Raw genomic sequence first — 20,658 nt, forward strand, 5'->3', positions numbered from 1 at the left:
GCGCCCCTTGGTTCCGAAGCAGATATCTGGATACAAGGACAGCTCGGCCGAACCAGACAGCAACCAGATATCCATCTTCCGAGCCAACACATAAGCCAAAGATCGTCCCTTCTGGAAACAACTATGCTGTACTGGACTCTCAATCTCTCCCTGGATAACCACAAACGTTTTTCTCTGTTGCCCAGCAAGCAAAGAGCAAGCCAAGAAAGATGCGTTGGACAACAATAACATCTAGGTCGCTGGCCTGCTTCTGGCTGGCTGCTAGCCAGGTTATGGCAGCGTGCCCATACGCAGACCAGTTGGTAGCGCGGTCCGAGACGCTCGACGAGTTATCTAAGTCGCTGCCTCACGTACCCGGTACCAGCTTAAGGGGGAGGAAAGCCGGGGGCAAGAAAGGGGTCTTTTTCATGTGAGTTAGTCAACAAGCACCTGAGCGCTTCCCAGGAACATTTGAATTCTATTGTCCATTCGGCCGCCATTCTGGCTTGAAAAGCTGCAGATGGATCCCAAAGTAACGAATACTTACGTGCGAATACAGGAACCGCATTGGTCCCTCTGCGTCGACACTCTATGTGGCCAACGCCGACGGCAGCAACGAGCGAGCACTAATTCCATCGAATCAATCTATCTTCGAGTACCATGCACACTTCTCCCCCGGCGGCAAATCCATAACCTTTACTTCGGAGCAAGAAGATGGAAACGCGGATCTTTATCGTATAGTGAGTCCCCCCCCTCCCCTCATTTTCAACGTCATCTCCTACGGACGAGTATACCTCAGTGTTGTTCGACAATCCTTGAGTGTCTTTGCCGAAGCCTCGAAAAACATGCTGATTCTCATCACCGAGCAGAATGTCGATGGAACTGGGATGACCTCGTTGGTCAACACTCCATCGCTTAAGATTGATGGTGTGATATCCCCTGACGGCACGCAGCTCGCGTATGTATCAACTGCAAACGGCTACGTCAGCAACATTTGGGTCATGGATTTGGAAACTGGAGTGGCCAGAAACTTGACCAACACAGCTGAGACCGTGGGTTCGCCAACAGAGGAAAGTCCTGACGGCCACTATCGTCCTGCATGGAGCCCCAATGGCGAGTGGATCTTGTTTTCTTCAGATCGAAACACCGACTGGACAGGCCACAACAACGGGACGGGCTGGGAGCACACGCAGGAGCTTTCTGTCTATGCCATCAGACCAAACGGCACAGACTTCAGGCAAGTCGCCAGCAACAGTGGCTGTTCACTCGGATCTCCTGCTTGGTCACCGGACGGGGCGCGTGTTGCCTTTTATGAGATAGCACGCGAGGATACCTACAATTGCCACCGGCCTGAGGCCATCAACAGCACTACGTCGCAAATCGTATCTGTCGACTTCGCCACAGGCGCAGACCGTGTCGAGCACACATCAGGCGCTGGTATCAAGTTCTCGCCGCAGTGGGTGACCAACTCGTCTCTGGGATGTCTGGTCAAGGGCCTCGATACCGAGGGTCTTAATTACACGGAATACACCAGCACGCACCAGCATTTCATCAACAGCATTCGCAACCCCTCCGTTGTACACAGCAAGCCGGACGGCTCTGACACATCCTCGCCTTTGACTCATACTCCACCAACCAGCTTCACGCATCTTTCGTGAACCAGGGACTGGCCGGTTCATTCCGGCCGACGAGGAGTGGATCGCCTTCGGGCTGGGCTACTGGTTCTTCGAACGCGCCCTGTACACGGGCTACCTCTACAGGGTCACCTCCAACGGCAGCTACTACGAGCAGCTTACCGACGGGAGCCACAACACCGGGTACCCAAGCTACTCCCCCGACGGCACACAGGTTGTCTACCGCGCCTGGGACTGGGACAACGGCGCGTTAGGCCTGAAGATCATGAATCTCACGGACAAATCGGTGAGAAACCTGACTGACAGCTGGGACAACACTCCAGGCTGGTCGCCCGACGGGACCAAGATCGTCCTCACCCGCCAGACCAACTGGACCGCTGAGTACGGCGGGCGGTGGTACTCGGACCGATTCGAGATCTGCACTGTCAACCCGGACGGCACAGAAATCGAGATCCTTACGAGCAGCGGCGCCAACGACGCCCATGCGGTGTGGACTGCCGACAACAAAATCATGTGGAGCAGTGGCATGTACGGCTTCCGGGACGAGTGTGCGACCTATGGCGACACGTTCCAGCCGTACGGTCAGATCATGATCATGGAGAAAGATGGCAGCGATAAGCGCATGTTGACTGATTCGATGTGGGAGGATTCGATGCCGCTGTTTGTTCCGAATGAGTTCCTGGAATGAGCGGTTTCATCCAAGACACAGAAATTCAAGTACATATCTAGTTCGACTTTTTAAGAGCTGGGGGTTTGAAATTTGGTCCTGACTGAACGGTCATTTCAGATTTTGTACATACACAATTCTACCAACTCGCAAGGCATGCATTGGTCTTGTTTGTCAACATTACTTCCTCCCGAGATGTCTTTCTATTCTGCTTCCATGAAGCCCTCCTAGCACAGTCAGCCAGCCTTCATCGGGACCCCCCACGGCAGACTGTAAGAAAAGATGGCCCAGTACGAGCTAAGTAGATCAACATGGCATAGGATTGAGTACGATCGCAAGACTTGGCCTCGTTTTCACTTCAAGACGTTGAGAAGATTTCATGATCACTTGGCAATGGAGATGAGTGTTTACATATTTTACATGAATCGCTGTCAATGAGGTTTGAAAAAATTGTACTTGTCTACATCTTGAGTTAAAGCTCTTTTGGATTTGTCACAACTAAATTCTAGACTACATATTTTTTTTTTTTTTTTTTTTTTTTTTTTTTACAGAAGATAAAGTGTTCGAGGTGCAGACCAATATCGGTTATCAGAGCCCCTCTCTCATCCCATGAAACCCATCGCACGCATGAAAGAATTACGTTCCGAATGTCTCCTCCGCCTCCGGTGGCGCCTCCGACGCTCCCTCTCGCGTTCATGTCGCCAATCGCTTGGCTCGGCACGGCTCACTTCGCGAGCCTCGGCCTGCGTCGCCGGGCGATAAATCCGAGTCGTCTCGTCAAAAATCCAGGTTCCTTCTGCACGGAAGTTCTGTGGGAATAATTGAAGCGAATCGTGTTCCTCTTTACGCGTCGCCAGGCGGAGGACTCCTGTGGTGGGGTCCTTTACGTACATGTCAGCATCCCTAGGCATTTTGAAAATGGTCAATATCGAATTATTGCTCGTCGAAAAGATTCATTCGCTGTTGCTTCGGATCTGTGATGAAATTATTTGTCAGACTGTAAGAATGGTGGACTTGCTTGAAGGTAAAGCTGCCTGTTTGCTCTCTATATAGTATGCTTGGGCCGAAGTGAGTGACTCGACCCGTGCCGTGATGACACTGAATACCACACTCGGACAGGACGAGTGAGTCTGATTCAAAGAGCACGTAAACGCACCCGCGCAAAGGCAGAAAACAACTCAAATTCTTGAACTCGAGGGCGACAACATAGTTTGGGCAGGTGCAAGTGACCTGAAGGTGAAGGCCGCTCCGCGTTCACAAAGGGACCGAAAGATGCGCTCTGACGCGGGTGGAGTGTCCGGGGACTGTGGAAGGCTACAAGTGTCGTGAGGGGTTTAAAAGCATGATTATAAAAGCATTTATCTCCTAAGAGTAATTTAAAAGGAGGAAATAAAAGAAATTTAGTTATTTAAGTATTTTAAAAAGTAATTATAAACCAGGATTAAGGATATATATATAACATACCTCTTAGTTAAAAGGCGATTCTTACCTTATTAACTACCTTATTTTTTTAAGCAATTAATTTATACTTAAAAATATTAATTATAACTTATTAAGCAATTAACTATTTAATCTTTTCTTATAATATATATACTTTATTACTTAAACTTTAACCACTTATAGCTTTATAACGCAACTTATAATTAATAATTAAACCTTTTTTTTAAACTTTTTAATTAAATTTATATTTAAAAATACTTACTTTTATTAATTTTAAGCATTTTTTTAATTATATTAAAAATAGCTAAAAGTAATAAAAAATAAGCTTTTAAGCCTTAAGCTATTTTACTTCTTTATATCCTTAAAATTTAAAAAAAAATACGCTTAAATTAATAAAAAGCTTATTAATAAAGATAATAAAAGCTTTAATATTTTTATTAAAATATTGTTAAATAATATATTTAAAAATAAGTTTCTTAATTAATTTAAAAATTAATTTTAAAGCATATATTAATTCTTAATATAACTTTAAAAAACCTTTAAATATATATAAATAGCTTAAAGCTTAAAATAAAACTTTTTTTTAAGGAAAAGATTAAAATAAAGCATAAAAAAAAGAAAAAGATATAAAGAAGCTTAAAAAGATTAATAAATATTGCATTTCTTATTTTTCTTATATTAAAAGTTTTATACATAGCTATAATAATAATTTTTATATAAATTATAATAATAAAAGTAATTATTATTATTATTATACTTAAGGTAATTTTTATAAGCTGCTTTTAATATTTCTTTTATTATTTATACTTTATCTTTATTATGCTTAATTTAGCAATTTCTTAGCGCTTAAAAAGTCTTAATATACTTAAAAAAAAGCCTTAAATATATATAAGCATAAGGAATTTAATTCCGCCTATATTAATTATATTCTTATAATTTCTTTTAATACTTAAAAAATCTTTACCTTATAATAATAACTTTTAAAAATTATAAAAAATAGGTATAAGGATATAATAAAGTGCTTTAAAGCTTAAATTACAATTACTTTAAAGTAATATAATAAAGTTAATATAAAAGCTTAAAAGCTTTAAAACTAAGTTATTAATAATATAGAAATTATAAAAGAATATAAGGATTATATTATTATTATAATTAAGCATTTTAATTTTAAAAGTAATATTAAAAAATAAATATTATTAAATTTTAATTTAAAATTATAATTAAAAATTTAATTAAAAGTTAAGAAAGTTTTTTTAAAAAAGTTAAGAAATTATTATAATAATTAAAAAAAGGTTTTAAATTAATTAATGTATTATTATAAAGATTAAAAGGTAGTTTTTAATTATAAAATAGTTATTATATAAGGGTTATATTATAATTTTTAAGAAATATAATTTTTAAGATTTTTAATAAAAACTTAATAATAAGAATAATTAATAAATAAATTAATTCCCTTTTATTACTTTCTTTATATTTTAAAGATTTAAAAAAGCTTTAAAATATTTAAATTAAGCATATAATAAAACTTTAATAAGTTTATTTATAAGTATTTTCTTAATTTTTAAATATATAATATTAAAGGTATCTTTTTTAAATTCTTATTTTAATTATATTTATTAAATATTTATATATTTAAGCCTTATTTTTAATTATTTATGCTTATTAATAATTAGGTATATAGTTATTTAATTATTATAATAAATAATTTAAGGCTTGCTTAAATTTAAGGTTATGTTTTTAAATAAATGTTTTAAAGCTATTATTTTTTTAATTATAAGCTTTAAAGCTAATAATTTAGCCTTAATAGTTAAAGTGGAAATAATTACTTATTTATATGCTTTTTAATATATAAAGCTCTTAAAAAGGGTTATTATGTACCCTTAAAATGATTTTTAATTTTCCTTATTATTAATAAATAAAGCATTTTTAATTATTAAAAGCGCTTAAGCTTCTTAATTCCTTTTAAATTATAATTTAAGGAATTAAATAGCATATAAATATTAAATTATATAGTTTGCTATCTTAAAGTAATTTAAATTTAGGTTTATAAGGAATCTTAATAATATAAAGTAAGGAAATGCTATATTTAAATATATTATAATTATTATATAAAGAATGAAACTAACTTTTTCCTAGAATTCTTAAATCTTTCATTTTAAAGCTTATTTAAAAAAAGGCTTAAGCTTTTCCTTAAGTATTAAAGTAAATAATAAAAAGTTTTTGCTTTTTAATAAGTTATATTTATTTACTATCTTTTTAATATATAAGTTATAGAAAAGCGTTATAATGCGCTTTTTTTAATTTTTAAAAATTTATATATTTAAGAATTATTAAGCCTTTTCTTAATTCTTTATTTTATATATAAATTTAATCTTATTTTTAATCCTTATAAAGGATTTATATTTATTCTTAAGATATATAATTAAAATATTATTTATATAAAAGAAAATTATTATTTTATAAGCTAAGCTAATAAAAAGGCATGGCTTTTTTAATAAGGGTTTTAAGCTTAAATTTTGCAATATATAACTAAAATCCTTATATTAAAGAAATGGGGAGTTTTTAAGTTTATAAAGTACCCTTAAAAGCACTTTATATTTTCTTAACTCCTTAAATCTATTAAGCAATTTATAATAAATTTAATTTAACTTTTCTTAATTAGCATTTAAGAATATAATTATAACATTAAATTATTAAATCTTTAAATTAAAGTATATAATAATTATTATTATTATATAAAATGATTTTATAATTAAGGTTATAATATATATGCTTTTTATAATAAAATAAAATTATAGGTTTTCTTAAATATAAATTTATGCCTTAAAAAATTTAATTATTCCGTTTTTATTAAGCTTATATTTATATACTTATTTTAAGAATAATAATATTAATTTTACTTTTTAGCGCTTAATAATCCTTTAAATATTAAGCTTAATAAGGCTTTATATTTCTTAATATATTACCTTAAGTTATTTATTTTAAAAAGGGCTTTTTTAAGCCTTTTTTTATATAATTAATTTTAAAAAGAGATTTTTATAATATTGCTGCATTAAATAAGGCTTAAACTTAATTTTAAGGGCTTAAATAATAGCTATTATTATATTATTTAAGGTTAAAAAATATAAATTCTTAAATATTCTTTATTTTTATTTTTTAAGCTAATTAAATAAGAAAGTAATTATAAAGTTACTTTAAAAAGTTATATTAAGGTAAAATATAATTATATTTATTAAATATAATAATTAGTTAAAGGATTTTTAAGAGTATTTATTTTAATTATATATTTAAGAAAATCTTTTTATAAGTTTAAACCCTTAAATTTATTTTTATATTTTCTTTATTTATATTAATTAAAAGGATTTTTAATTTTTTATAGCTTTAAGTATATATAATTCTTAAAAAAAAGGTTTAGGTTTATTAGCTTTTGCTTTATTAATAAAAGTATATTTCCCTTTATAAAAGCCTTATTTTAATATATTTAAGGTTTTTTTAAAGGTTAAAAATCCTTATTTTTAATTTCCTAAGTTTTTTAAAAAGGCAATATATAGCGAACTTTACTTTTTAAATTTAAAAGTTCTTACCCTTAAGTTTTAATTAAAAGTACTAGTTTTATCTTTTCTTAATATAAAATGGGTATTGGATTTATTATTTAAATTAATTAGGTTGTCTTTTATATAGGGTATTAAGAGTATAATGTAAATATAATCTTAAATTTTCTTAATATTAATAATCTTAATATTTAACGATTTTGCTTTAAAAATTAAAAGGCTATGTTTTACTTTATTTATTATTAATTAATAAAATATATTCTTATTAAATTATATATTTTTTATAAAGATTATTTGCTTAAGTAAAGAAATTTAAATTTAAAAGATATTAAATGCTATATAATTAATTAAATACTTAATATAAGCTCTTAATTCCCTTTTTATAAGGTATCTTTTTATATTATTTTTACATTCCTTTTTAAGTATATATGCTTTGCATTTATAAGCATAAATATTACTTTAATAGGGTAATAAATAAGCTGTGAAATGGCGAATTTATATTAATTTAAATTATTAAAAATAATAGAAAAACTATATATATAAAAGAGTATTTAAGGCACGTTCTTTTTTCCTTAAAGTAAGTAATATATTATGTAATTAAGTTATAATTTATATTGCCTTTAAATAAAGGTTAAAAGGTAAATTAACCCTTAATAATATAGCTAAAATATATTTAATTATTGCTTTGCTAGCTCTTTCCACAGCGCTATTTACTTTTAAGATTTAAGGGGGAGCAAGTTTTAAATTAATACCCTTTTATTTTACTTATTTAATGTATTTAATATTTATAAATTAGCTAATTATTATAGCCTTAATATCTTATTTAATTTTATAAATATTTAAATTATATTATTATTTTACTTAGCTTTTATAAGCTTAAAAAGTATTAAATATTTATTTTTAAGTCTTTAATATAAAAGGAAAAATATAAATAAATCTTAAAAACTTATTTATTATTATAAGCCTATAATTTAACTTATTTAATGCTTATAAATAATAAAAAAGGTTGTATAAAATTTAAAAAAAGGGTTTTAAGCTCTTACTTTTTAATAGCTTATATTAAATTATTTTTTTAATAAAAGCTTTAAAGCAATTCTTATAATTAATTTATTTAATTTTCTTAAATTTTATGCCTTAAGCGTATTAAATTAATAATTTAAAAGTATTAATCCTTAAATATTTAAATTAAAGATATTAAAGAGTTATTAAATCCTTTTAATTTTTATTTAAGTATTAAGAGTGCTTAAAAGGTTTTATTAAGTTTATTAAAAAAGTTATAAGTTTATATATATTTATAATATTTATAAGTATTTATAATAAAAAATAAAAATAAAGAAATTATAATAATATATATTTAAAAAAAACTAAATTATGCTATTAAATAAGTTTAAAAAGAATAATGCTTTATTTAAGTAATTTAAAGCATAGCATTAAATTAATTTTATAATATTAAATGCTTTATTTTTATAAGAGCGCTTTTAATATTATATTAATATAAAATTTATTTATAATTATTATATTTTTTAAAATTAAATTCTTAAATTTTTTTTATTTACTTTATATAATATATTTTTAAAATACCTTATTTTATAGCTTAAAACCTTTAAGAATAAGATTTTTACTTTAATAATATTTATTTTAATAGCTTTTTTAAAAATACTTAAAATTAAATAATTAATAAAATTAATAAAGTAAATAGCATTATAATTATTTAAAATTATACTTAAAAATAAAAAATATAATATAAAATTTAAGGTTATATATATTTTTAAGGAATTAATTATAATTAATAATTATAATAAATTAATTAAAGCATAAATAAATTAATAAACAATTAATAAACATATAATAAAGGTATTATTAATTAATTAGTTCTTTAAAATTAAGGTTTAAGAAAATATAAGTTTGCTTTATAAAGAAAAATAAAATAAAAAAAGAAAATTAAGATATTATTTTTTAATAGCTTTTAAAAATATACTTAAGGGGGTTTTTAATATTTTTAATAAGCTTTATATTTAATTTTTAAATAAAAGGTTTTTTTAAATAAGCTTTTAAATTAAGTTTTTATAATAGTTTTTTTATAATTATATTATAATTTTATTATATTTAAGTTTTCTTATAAATATTTTTAGTTTTAAGATTTATTTTCTTAAAAGTATAAAATAAAGGTAATTATAATTAATAAAAAGTTAAGTATATTTTTTTTATTAATTAATTCTTTAATAAAAATACTTATATATTTTATTTTATTAATATAATTAAAATAATGCATTTTTATTTCTTAATTACTTTTTTAATTAATTATTTTTTATTTTAAAAGATACTTTTAATTTTAATATAATAAGTATTATAATATTTTTAAAGATTAATATAAGCTTATTATAATATAAAAATGCTATTAATTCTTTAAATAAGATTTTTAAGAAATAAATAAGATTTCTTAATATATTTTATTTAATAAATTCTTAATGCTTAAAAATTACTTAATTAAGGGTAATATATATTATAATTACTTATAAGAAATTATTTAAATTAATAAATTCCTTAATCTTAAATAATTTATAAATATAAGCTTATAAATATAAGTTTATAAAGTTTTAATATTATTATTATAATTTAATATTTAAATTTTTTTGCTTTTTTTAAGTATTATTAATATTAAGTTTAAAGGATATTTATTATATTTAATTTAAAGAATATAAGGTTATTTTTAATATTTTTAATTATTTATTAAATAAAGAATTATTTTATATTTATTATTTTAATTAAATATAAGAAAAGAATTAAGCTAAATATTATCTTTTATATTTAATTTTAAATTTTTTATTTTTTATTAAATTTAATTACTTTATTAAAAGCTAAAATAATTTATTATTAAAGATATTAATTATATTTCTTTTTTAATTTATTAAAAAATAAGAGAAAAAATAAAGTAAGTATTATTTTATCTTTTAAAAGCTTATTATTACTTAAATACTTTTAATATTTATTATATAAAGCTTTTTAAATATTTCTTTTTTTCTTTTTATATTATATAAATTAAGAATTTAATTTTAAAATTATATTTAATTACTTAGTAAAGGCTATATTTAATGTATTAAGGTTTATAAATTTTTAATACTTTTTAATTTAATAATAAAATTATAATATAATAAATTAAATAAGAAAGAAATAACGTAGTTTATTACCTCGTGTTTAATATTACTTTGTGTTTGATTTTTATTAAGTTTGCTAATTTCAGCCAACCCTAGCACCCACTCAGTGCAAATAATTTAATTAAATTTAGCATTAATTGGTGCTAACTATATTTAATTCTTTATTTATAATTAATTTTGTTAATTTAGAGTAATATAGGTAGTTGCATTAAAGTTTAAAGTAGTTAACTTTTGATGGATAGGGTTGTTTTTAATGTAGATTACGTTCTTATTTTTTGCGTTAGTCTTGCATCACTTTACTTATTTAAATAATTAATACGCTAGGAATTAATAATTATAAATATCTCCTTTATTAAATAAATCTTAAATCTTTTTAGCTATTAAAGCTATTTAAGATTTTAAAAAAAATTATAAAAAACCCTTAAGTGCTGCTTACATTGCATAAATTTATTGCATCCTTAAACGAATTTTATGTAAAAAGATAAATAATTAATGAAATAACGAAGAATTATGCATTAAATAATATAAACTTAACTTAATTAAAAAGCAAACGCTTATTTAATATATTATTAATTAAGATATTTAAGGATTCCCTTTATAACTTTTTAATATGAAAGATATGGCTAACCTTTTGCTAATATTATAAGATGCCAAACTTATTAATAAGCATTAAGCTTAACGCTTTATAAATTAATAACCTAGCCTTAAAACTAAGTTTAATTATCCCTATAATTATTAAAGGGCCCTTTATAAAAATTTAAAGATTATTAAGAATTAATTTAAATTACTTTGTAATATAATGGCTAAGTATTAAATTATTAATAATAACCTTTATAACTTTAATAAGATTGGCTTTATAATAGGCATAATTGCTATGTTAATAGTTATTATACGCATTAATAAATATAAAAAAGCTAAATTAATTTAGCTTAATAATTAAAAATAGGTAATTATTATTAAATGCATTAATATAAGTAGGTTGTAAATCCTATTATTTATAATTATTTAAGGCATTTATTATCTTATTAACTAAATAATAAAGTTAGGTTTTTTAAATAACTAAGTTATTAAGCCTACTTTTAATAAATAAATAGATAATAAAATTAATTTAAAATGGATTTAGCATTTTAATAAGTATATTAAATTAAAAAAAGATGCTAATTACTAAATATTAATTATAAATAATTATAAAAGCTATATATTAGCTAAGTTTAATTAATATTATAAGGATAATAAGATTATTATTATTAGCATGCCGCTATATTTATCTTACTTGCTTTAGCTATTAAACATTACATTATATTTACCTTTAAAGCGCGTATATAGCAACTAAATTAACCTTTTTATTTAAGCCTTTATTAACCATATTACTAAGTTTAAGTTCTTTTTCATATTTAAGGCAGCTTATAATAAGATTTTTATAATAAAAAACATTAAGTTTATATTTAAAAAAGTTAAAATTTCCTTTTAAGACCTTAATTTTATAATTTCTAAGCTTAATATTTACCTGCAAACTCCCATATAGTTTCTTCTTATTTCCCCCTAAAAATAAAAGTTTTAAATACCATTAAATGCTTAATAAACTATTTAGCAATTAAATTTTATTAAAAGCAGAATCTCCGCTTATTAAGGGAGCTCCCTTATATTAATTATAAACGCCATTAATTAATTAATAAAGGGTACATAAATAATAGTGCATTTACTTATTATAATAAGCAAGCAAATTCATATACTTTAAAAGGCTAATATAGCGCTTATAAAATATTAAAAGGGTTAAAAAAACTTAAGTGCAGCTTAAAGAAGCACTTATTATTAAGGAATTCCATGCTCTTATTTAAGAAAAATAAAAGGGGAAGCGGCTAGCTAATAAAATTAATGATGGTGCCGAGGAGTTAATTCGCGGCGAATTAACTAAAAGATGGTATGGTAATTATAATAAGATTAGGCATAATGCAAGAACTTATAAGAAAGATAAAGAAGGGTTTATTTAATTAAATTTTAATTGTATTATAGTAAATTTAGCTTAGTTAGCATTAATTAATATAAATATATAAGTGTTAATGGTTTATAGCGAACTAACTTTTTAAGGGTGTAGTTAGCATTAAATAATGCTAAATGCATGTTTCCTATTAAAAGTTAATTAATTTAAATTAACATTATAACTATGTTAACGCCTTTAAATTAATAAAGTTAATTATAAATAAGGATTTAATTATAGTTAGCATTAATTAGTGCTAAATTTAATTAAATTGTTTATATTGGGTGGGTGCTAGGGTTGGCTAAAGTTGGCAAACTTGATAAAAATTAAACATAAGGTGATATTAAATATAAGGTGGTAAACCACGTTAAGTATTTAAATAAATTACTTAATTAATAAAGTTTAAAAAAGTATTTATAATTATTATATAAATACATACTTAAAAATAAAAGGAAATAAATAATATAAAATAAATATAATTAAGATATACTTTATATAATTTATTTAAAGCTTATAAAAAGGAAAGATTATTTTATGTAAATTAAGCTTATAATTATAAAAGGCTATAAGTATTATAAGGGGTTTAAAAGCATAATTATAAAAGCATTTATCTCTTAAGAGTAGTTTAAAAGGAGGAAATAAAAGAAATTTAGCTATTTAAGCATTCTAGAAAGTGGTTGCAAACCAGGGTTAGGGATGTGCGTGCAACAGGGACCGGAAGCCGAGTCATTCTGCAGTGGCTCGGCAAGACTCGGTCTAGGCCGGCGACTAACAATCCGTCGAAGACTTTTTGTCTCTCCTTGGCTTGACTTGGCTTGCCTCGTCATTCTTATTCAGTCCTGGGGAATTCGCAGCTTGTGCATTGTCAGTATCGGTATCCGATCAGAGCAAGTTCAGCGGGGCGCTGACACCGGCCGGCTGACCAGGATCCCGAGGGCCTGACCCGTCCGTCCCGTCCGTCCCGTCCTACTGCAGCTCGGACGAATGTGGATCTTCTGCTTGTTCCTGTCTACCACGACTGTGCAAACTTTGGACTGGTACGAAGTTGGTGAGAATCCGGGCACTCATCACGTATTTGAGAATAGGAAGAGCCGCATAATTGCTCGTTCGAGATCTCATGATCGGGCCCCTCAGTCATCCGGCCAGTCTAGGTTGAGTAAACGGGGAAAAAATGGGGTCGCTCGGGGGGCCATCACGGACTTCGTCTTCACACCAGCCAAGAATGTTGTTCATCGATGCTTATGACTCCTTTTCAAACAACATAACCTCTCTGCTGGCTACTCTCTTGGACGTCGAGGTTCACATCCTCCCCATCGACACCGCCATTTCCAAGGATGAATTCCGCCACGAGCTCTCGCACTATGAAGCTGTGGTGTGTGGACCAGGACCAGGGTCGCCTCAAAATGAGGCCGACGTGGGCTTGATGAAATGGCTCTGGGAGCTGCCCGACTATGAGCTGGTGCCGGTGCTGGGGGTGTGCCTCGGCTTTCAGAGCCTGGTGCTCTCCTGTGGCGGCAAAGTGCGAAGGCTAAGGAGGGGACTGCACGGGATGGTTAGGAGGATCGAGCACCGCTCGGCAGCAGAAGATCTGCGAGGTGACAACATATTCGACGGTGTTGGTGACTTCGACGCGACGCTATATCACAGCCTCTGTGCCGACGTGGGGCAGGACACCGTGAAGGACTGGCAAGACCGGAAGTGGGATCAACCCGAGGGTCTTTCCAACATTGCCCCTCTCGCCTGGGTGGAAGAGGACAGGGAAGATGGTCAGGATAAGGAGAGAGTCTTGATGGCTATGAAGCATCAGCAAAGGCCATTTTGGGGGTTACAATATCACCCCGAGTCTGTCTGCACGGAGGCAGCAGGGAACCGGGTAATCCGCAACTGGTTCGCGCAGGCCTTGCGGTGGAACAGGGAGAACAGAGTGGCCACCAACCTGGAAAAACACAGCATCCTGGCGAGGAAAGCCTTCAAACCCAGTCTTATTCAGCAAGTCGCCGCCCTCGAGTCAGACAGAGAACTTGGAAGAGATGCCTGGGAGTCACTGCTCTACGACAGCGATCGGAAGGTTCAGTACAAGTCCACCAGCATCGATATTCCGCCAGAAACAGGAGTAGAAGTCCCCGATATCGTGGAGGTGTTGGGGTCTACTGGCACGAGCCACGTCATACTTGACTCCGCGAACGGCGATCAGCCCAGGTCGAAAACGGGCGTGGACGTCCGTGGAAGATTCAGCATCATCGCTCTCGAAGTCGACGAGTGTGTGCGTATCGAAAGTCACACAGGAGACAATTTCATGAGCGTCGTTTCTCCGGGACAGCCCTCGCACAAAGTATCGTTTCAGCCCGGGGAAAACGTGTGGCACCTTTTGGCCGAGTTTCATGGGCGCAAGCGGTCGTCTTTGGAAACACTTGGTGACAGTGTTCCACATGAAAGAGACGTGCCATTCCTGGGCGGATTTGTCGGCTATGTTACCTACGAGCAAGGGCTCAGCAGTATTGGGATAGCGCTGGGTCAGGAGAGAGGACACCGTAGACCGGATGTGTGTCTGGCCTGGGCCACGAAATCAATCGTGCTGGACCATGAGGAGAGAGTCCTACACATCCAGGACTTGGAAGGCGACACACGATGGATCAACTCGGTGGCGGCGAAGTTGGATGGCTCTAACCTGTGGCAGCATGGTCCTCGTACGGAGTCGAGGAAAGGAGCCAAGCTGCCGCCTGCGCTGGAGACTCAGATACGAAAACCAGAACAGGCCAAATACGAGGCCAAAGTGCGCATGTGCCAGGAGTACATTGCGGCAGGCGACTCGTATGAGTTGTGCCTGACTGACCAGACTCACATCACGAGGACCGCGACGGCCGAGACGAAGGTTCACCGCACGGAGCAGTGTGCTACACTCTCTCAACGATCGGGCCCAAGTGCTCGGAAGACTGATCCGCGGTCGGACACGTCATGGGATCTCTACCGCACGCTGAGGAAGCGCAACCCGGCACCATTCGCCTCATACATCCGCCTCGGGGGCGCGACGCTCGTCAGTTCCTCACCAGAACGCTTCCTGCAATATGGTCGCTCCGGCCTATGCTCCATGAAACCCATGAAAGGCACCGTCAGGAAATCATCAGAACCCGCGGAAGGATGCGCAACGAGCCTCAAGGAGGCGGAAGAAATTCTGCACGTTCCGAAAGAGGAAGCTGAGAATTTGATGATCGTGGACCTGGTCAGACATGACATGCATGGAGTCTGTGGAGCAGGCCAGGTGTGGGTGCCAGAACTACTCAAAGTCGAGGAGTACCAGACGGTCTACCAGATGATTACGGTGGTCGAGGGACAGCTTCCACACCCGGACAAGTGGAATCCTCACGGGCGCTATTCGGGACTCGACGTGCTCTCGGCAAGCCTGCCACCCGGAAGCATGACAGGCGCACCGAAGAAGAGAAGCTGTGAGATCCTACAGCAAATCGAGGGAGACAAGGAAAGAAGCCTCTACTCCGGCGTGGTCGGTTACATGTGCGTCTCCGGCAGAGGCGACTGGAGTGTCACTATTAGAAGCATGTTTCGCTGGGACGACGAGTGCCAGAAAGGAGAAAGGGATGGAGAAGAGAAGGAGACTTGGCACATTGGTGCTGGTGGCGCAGTGACTATTCTAAGTACTCCTGAAGGGGAAAGGGAGGAAATGTTCTTGAAGCTCGCGCGGCCATTGAGCATTTTCGGCCAAACTTCTTGATGATACGGGCGGGTGGCTTTGCTTTTATTTGACTATGGCGCTATAGGGAAGCATGGTGAGGTTTGCTGTTCAGCGTCAGGAGGCCAGGCGTCAATTGCATTGGGACGGCCTAGATGGATGCATGATACTCAACGTATCGAACCGGTTCAACAGAAGACACAGATCCATAGACTCAACGGGCAATCTGGGCCACCAGAGACTCAACTCTAGATTTAGAAACGGAAATCATTTCATGCTGGTAACTAAATCCATGGCCCATCCAGAGCACCCGCACCCAAACCCAAAACCCGAATAAAGCGTCGCTTTAGGAAACCCACCAATGTTTGATTCGTACAGAGATACAGTATGGCGCAAGCGCAAGCGCCATAGGCTTTTCCCTCGTTGTATGAGGTCGTAGATCCCGTCCCATTCTATCGCATGCCTGCCTAAGCCAAAGGCTCTGTCGTGTTCATGCAACACTCTCCAACCTGCTCATTAGGACTCCGATGCCGCCTAGAATTCCGACTCCTCCTGGAAGAACATGCCGAACGAGATGATTGTGCCGTAGATGAGAAGACCACCAGCAACGGACATGACCATAGCACCGACGGAAATGAGGTTCGAGTGTGCGAGGACGACGGGGAGTGCTGTCACACAGGAGGTCAGCGTCGGCCGGGCTCGATTCTCTTTTCTCCGGGCGTAGGGAGGCTTACCTATTCCCATGACGACCAAGAATCCTGTGCAGAAACGTCCGAGGTCCATCACGCCAGCGCCAGAGCTCTCGACAAAGTCGTCGGGGTTGGCGCACCGGCCGCAGATCCAGTTGGGCAGCGGCGCGATCACGTAGGTCGCGACGACCAGCAGCGGGTAGTAGACCTTCCATAGTGCGCACGAGAGAATCACCAGGAGGAATCCCACGGCGAGGACGAAGGAGAGGGCGATGATCGTTTTCAAGCCGGCGGCGGGCATCTTGATCGTCTGTGTTGGGGAGACAGGTTTGTGTCACAGCTGGGATGGGGGCCGAGCCGAGGCCGGGAGGCTGGGCGGGCAGGTCAACGGGTCGGTTATAGAAGGCTCGTCGTGAAGGGATGCGGTTCTAGATGATGCCAGTATCGAGCCGCTGCCGGAGCTTGCGTGTTCGTTGAGGTTATTGTCGTGAAGTCGGAACAGGCAGTGCGTGGGGTCGGCTGTGATGTCGTAAGAGCTCCTTCCCTCCTGCTACTGCGGCCCAGGTCAGCTTGCCAGCCGCGCGGCGCTTGAGACGTGCCCCAGACGTGCCCAACCCTGGCACAGCCTGATAAGCGATAACGAGTCACTGGGGTCCGCTGCAGCAGCGGGAAGGTAGGTACGAAGCTCTGAGCTGCCTGTTGCTGCTGCATCATCCCTCTCAGCCTTGGAGCTCGACCTCACCCATTGCCATCGCCATCGCGACCACACATCAACCCAAATCTTGCCCACACTATCGACCTCGCGCGATTGACCCTCCTCCCCCAGTCAGCCGACCAAGACATCCTATTCTGCCGTCCCATAACTGAGTCGCCAACATGTTCAGAAACAACTACGACAACGACTCGGTCACATTGTAGGCATCCCAGCCAGGTGCTGTCGCGACTGTTTGCTGGGCTTAGCTAACCCGAACTCAACCTTCCAGCTCGCCACAAGGCCGGATTTTCCAGGTCGAATACGCCGCAGAGGCCGTCAAGCAAGGATCCGTCGTCGTGGGAATAGCAAGCAAGACACATGCCGTGCTCGTGGCCATCAAGGTACGACCCGCACCACCGCTCCGTCGACGCACCTCTCCCACGCCCATGACGACGACCGTGAGCTGATTCTAACGTCCACCCGCAGAGAAATGCCGAAGAACTCTCCTCGTACCAAAAGAAACTCTTCCCCATCGACTCCCACGTCGGCATCGCCATCGCCGGCCTGACCTCGGACGCGCGCGTCCTCTCCAACTTCATGAAGCAGCAATGCCTGGGCCACCGACTGACCTACGGCCGCGATATGCCCCTGCGCTCACTGGTGGAGATGATCGGCGAGAAGGCCCAGATCAACACGCAACACTACGGCAAGCGCCCCTACGGCGTGGGCCTGCTCGTGGCGGGCGTCGACGACAAGGGCCCCCACCTGTTCGAGTTCCAGCCCAGCGGCCTGACGGAGGAGATGGTGGCCTTCGCGATCGGCGCGAGATCCCAGATGGCGCGGACGTATCTGGAGCGGCACATCGACGAGTTCGAGAAGTGCGACAGCGAGCAGCTGATCCAGCACGGCCTAAAAGCCCTGAAGGAGAGCCTGGTGCAGGACCGGGAGCTGACGGTCGAGAACACGAGCGTGGGTGTTGTGGGGGTCAAGAGGGAGGATGGCATCAAGAAGGTCGAGCCTTTCAAGGTTCACGACGGCCAAGACGTCAAGGCCTGGATCGACAGCGTGGCCGACGACAAGGAGGGCGGCGGCGATGGAGAGGGTGAGGGTGAGGGCGAGCCCAGTGCACCGGCTGCTGAGAGCATGGATGTCGACAGCTAGGTGTTCACCTCCGACCCTGGACTTTGTCCCAGAAAACAAAAATGGCACTCACACGAGTGAGGATGAGTGAGACGTTCACATGATTATGCGCGGCAGATAATTATTCCGGCATGATCATCCAGCTTAGACGATGTACGAATGGCACCAAAAAATGCCAAAGCAGGGCGCCACGCCATGGGGTTGTAAAATACCACGGACGTGGCCCTGAATCTGAACCATAGACCTTCCCAGCACCTATACATGCGATTTGACCGATGGTACAGCTTGTAAGCATCGCAAACGCCTTTATGAAATTTGACCTCCAGCGGGACAAACGCCGGTGGAATGAGTTCAATGCTATAATGTACAATGGAACAACCATCAGTGGCGTATACAATCAGTGATGCCCGTCTATTCCGCCTTGTTTCTAGAAATGATGCGAGAGATGAGTGTATTTCTTTATATTGTATCAGTCTAAAGATGAGCTGGAGTTCTCCTTTCCGTTATATAACCTAACTGCTGGAATTGCCTTTCGACTTTCACCATGGTATCTGCCAACGCCGTAAAGGAACCAAAAACTTCTTCTCCGCCACCTACTCATTACCCCACTGAAGTTTGTACTGCGACTCGGAGACCTTGTACTCCCTCAACGCCTGGATAGCATCTTCTGGCGTCTTCGCCGAAACCAGTATGGAGGCGTTCCCGGGCCGGATGAAACCCTCCTCGACGCTCTTGTCGATCCAGCCGAGTAGCCCGTCATAGAAGCCGTTGATGTTCAGCAGGCATATACCGAGCGACTGGATGCCGAGCTGGTTCCACGTCGCCGCTTCCAGGAGCTCCTCCATGGTGCCAAAGCCGCCCGGCAGCGCGATGAAGCCTGACCCGGGCCCGCCAGCTGCCACCTCCTGCGCCATCAGCCTCTTTCGCGTGTGCATGTCCGGGACAACGGTCGTCCGGCCGAACAACTTCTCCTCGGGGATCGCGAGCTCCGCGCCTGTTTTCCCATTCGTCGTGGTGGAGGTGTATGTTGGGTCGCGCTCGAACTTGACGAGGGCCTCGGGGATGATGCCGTGGACGGCATCCGGGCCGGCTAGGGAGACGAGAGTGCGGGCTATCTCGCCCATGAGGCCGACTGTGCCGCCGCCGTACACTATGTGGAAATGTTATTAGCGCGCCTAGGTACTTGGCAAGACGTGAGGAAGGTGCAAGGGGTCTGACTCACCGAGCCCGATGTTGTTGGCTGCCATGACCTTTGCTAATTGGCGAGCAGACTCCATGTGTTCTGGCTTGTTACCTGGAGAGGCGCCGCAGTAGACGCAGATCTTCGTCCTCCGCTGCTCTGCGTGTCCATTGGGCAGGCTGGAAGGAGTTGAAGTCTCGGGCACTGGCGCCGATGCGCCGTTTCCCGTGCTGGCCATTCTTGTTGAGGTGAGCGCTCGCTAATCGTGAGAAGCTGATGGTAGTACAATTGGACAGGTTTTGGACACAGCTGCAGAATGAGGGAATTGCTGGATCTGTCTAGTGACGTCTGGTAGAAGTGATTGGGAGATATTGGTGAGTCAAGTGTCGAGTCGAGAGTCGAGAGGAAGATGAGTACAAGAGAGGTATGACGAAGACGGCCAAGGGGCTACACGGGCAGGCAAGGTTGGGAGAAAGTCACGATGACGACCGATTTCGGTTAGATCAGTTTTGGACTGTCCCAACAGGTGAAAAGGGAGGGGACGAAGGATATATACTGTGTATATATCCACACACTCAAGTAATGCGTAGTATAAGCGCCGCTGGGTCTTATACACGGTGGGAAAAGCAATCAGGGTGAAGACTGCAGTAAAGAGAGAGAGTCCGTGAATGGTTCCAATTGGCCTCGCGCCTGAATCATTGGGAAGGCCGGCGTGGTTGAGACCATCTTGTGACTTGTTATGGCATGGATGGCGATGACACCTTGAGGTTCAACTGGCACCTGCCAATGCACTCGTCTTGGGAGCTGATGGGTGAGGTAGTAGTATACTGTAACCGTTGACGAGACCTCCGGCCCACAGCAGTGAC

The 20,658-nt window shown here is 36.8% G+C and overlaps 5 protein-coding genes across 5 annotated transcripts; 3 read left to right on the forward strand and 2 right to left on the reverse strand.

Annotated features, from left to right (window-relative positions):
* Positions 1–209: 209 nt before the first annotated feature.
* INS49_014585 (uncharacterized protein) lies at positions 210–2,301 on the forward strand (the record flags this gene model as incomplete). The annotated part of the gene is made up of 3 exons (XM_043175275.1): positions 210–409; positions 539–1,488; positions 1,619–2,301. The coding sequence occupies 3 exons, from the start codon at positions 210–212 to the stop codon at positions 2,299–2,301; spliced, it is 1,833 nt and encodes a 610-aa protein (XP_043020232.1).
* An 11,325-nt stretch (positions 2,302–13,626) lies between these two features.
* On the forward strand, positions 13,627–16,131 carry INS49_014586 (uncharacterized protein; the record flags this gene model as incomplete). Its single annotated transcript, XM_043175276.1, has 1 exon — positions 13,627–16,131. The coding sequence occupies one exon, from the start codon at positions 13,627–13,629 to the stop codon at positions 16,129–16,131; it is 2,505 nt and encodes an 834-aa protein (XP_043020233.1).
* A 492-nt stretch (positions 16,132–16,623) lies between these two features.
* INS49_014587 (uncharacterized protein) lies at positions 16,624–17,079 on the reverse strand (the record flags this gene model as incomplete). Its single annotated transcript, XM_043175277.1, has 2 exons — positions 16,624–16,757; positions 16,824–17,079. The coding sequence occupies 2 exons, from the start codon at positions 17,077–17,079 to the stop codon at positions 16,624–16,626; spliced, it is 390 nt and encodes a 129-aa protein (XP_043020234.1).
* Positions 17,080–17,654: 575 nt separating this feature from the next.
* INS49_014588 (uncharacterized protein) lies at positions 17,655–18,633 on the forward strand (the record flags this gene model as incomplete). Its single annotated transcript, XM_043175278.1, has 3 exons — positions 17,655–17,692; positions 17,762–17,873; positions 17,959–18,633. 3 exons carry the CDS (start codon positions 17,655–17,657, stop codon positions 18,631–18,633), a joined length of 825 nt encoding a protein of 274 aa, XP_043020235.1.
* A 572-nt stretch (positions 18,634–19,205) lies between these two features.
* INS49_014589 (uncharacterized protein) lies at positions 19,206–20,030 on the reverse strand (the record flags this gene model as incomplete). The annotated part of the gene is made up of 2 exons (XM_043175279.1): positions 19,206–19,762; positions 19,835–20,030. The coding sequence occupies 2 exons, from the start codon at positions 20,028–20,030 to the stop codon at positions 19,206–19,208; spliced, it is 753 nt and encodes a 250-aa protein (XP_043020236.1).
* Positions 20,031–20,658: the final 628 nt, after the last annotated feature.

This window comes from Diaporthe citri (genome assembly GCF_014595645.1).
Source record: "Diaporthe citri strain NFHF-8-4 chromosome Unknown scaffold_8, whole genome shotgun sequence".
Classification (NCBI taxonomy): domain Eukaryota; kingdom Fungi; phylum Ascomycota; class Sordariomycetes; order Diaporthales; family Diaporthaceae; genus Diaporthe; species Diaporthe citri.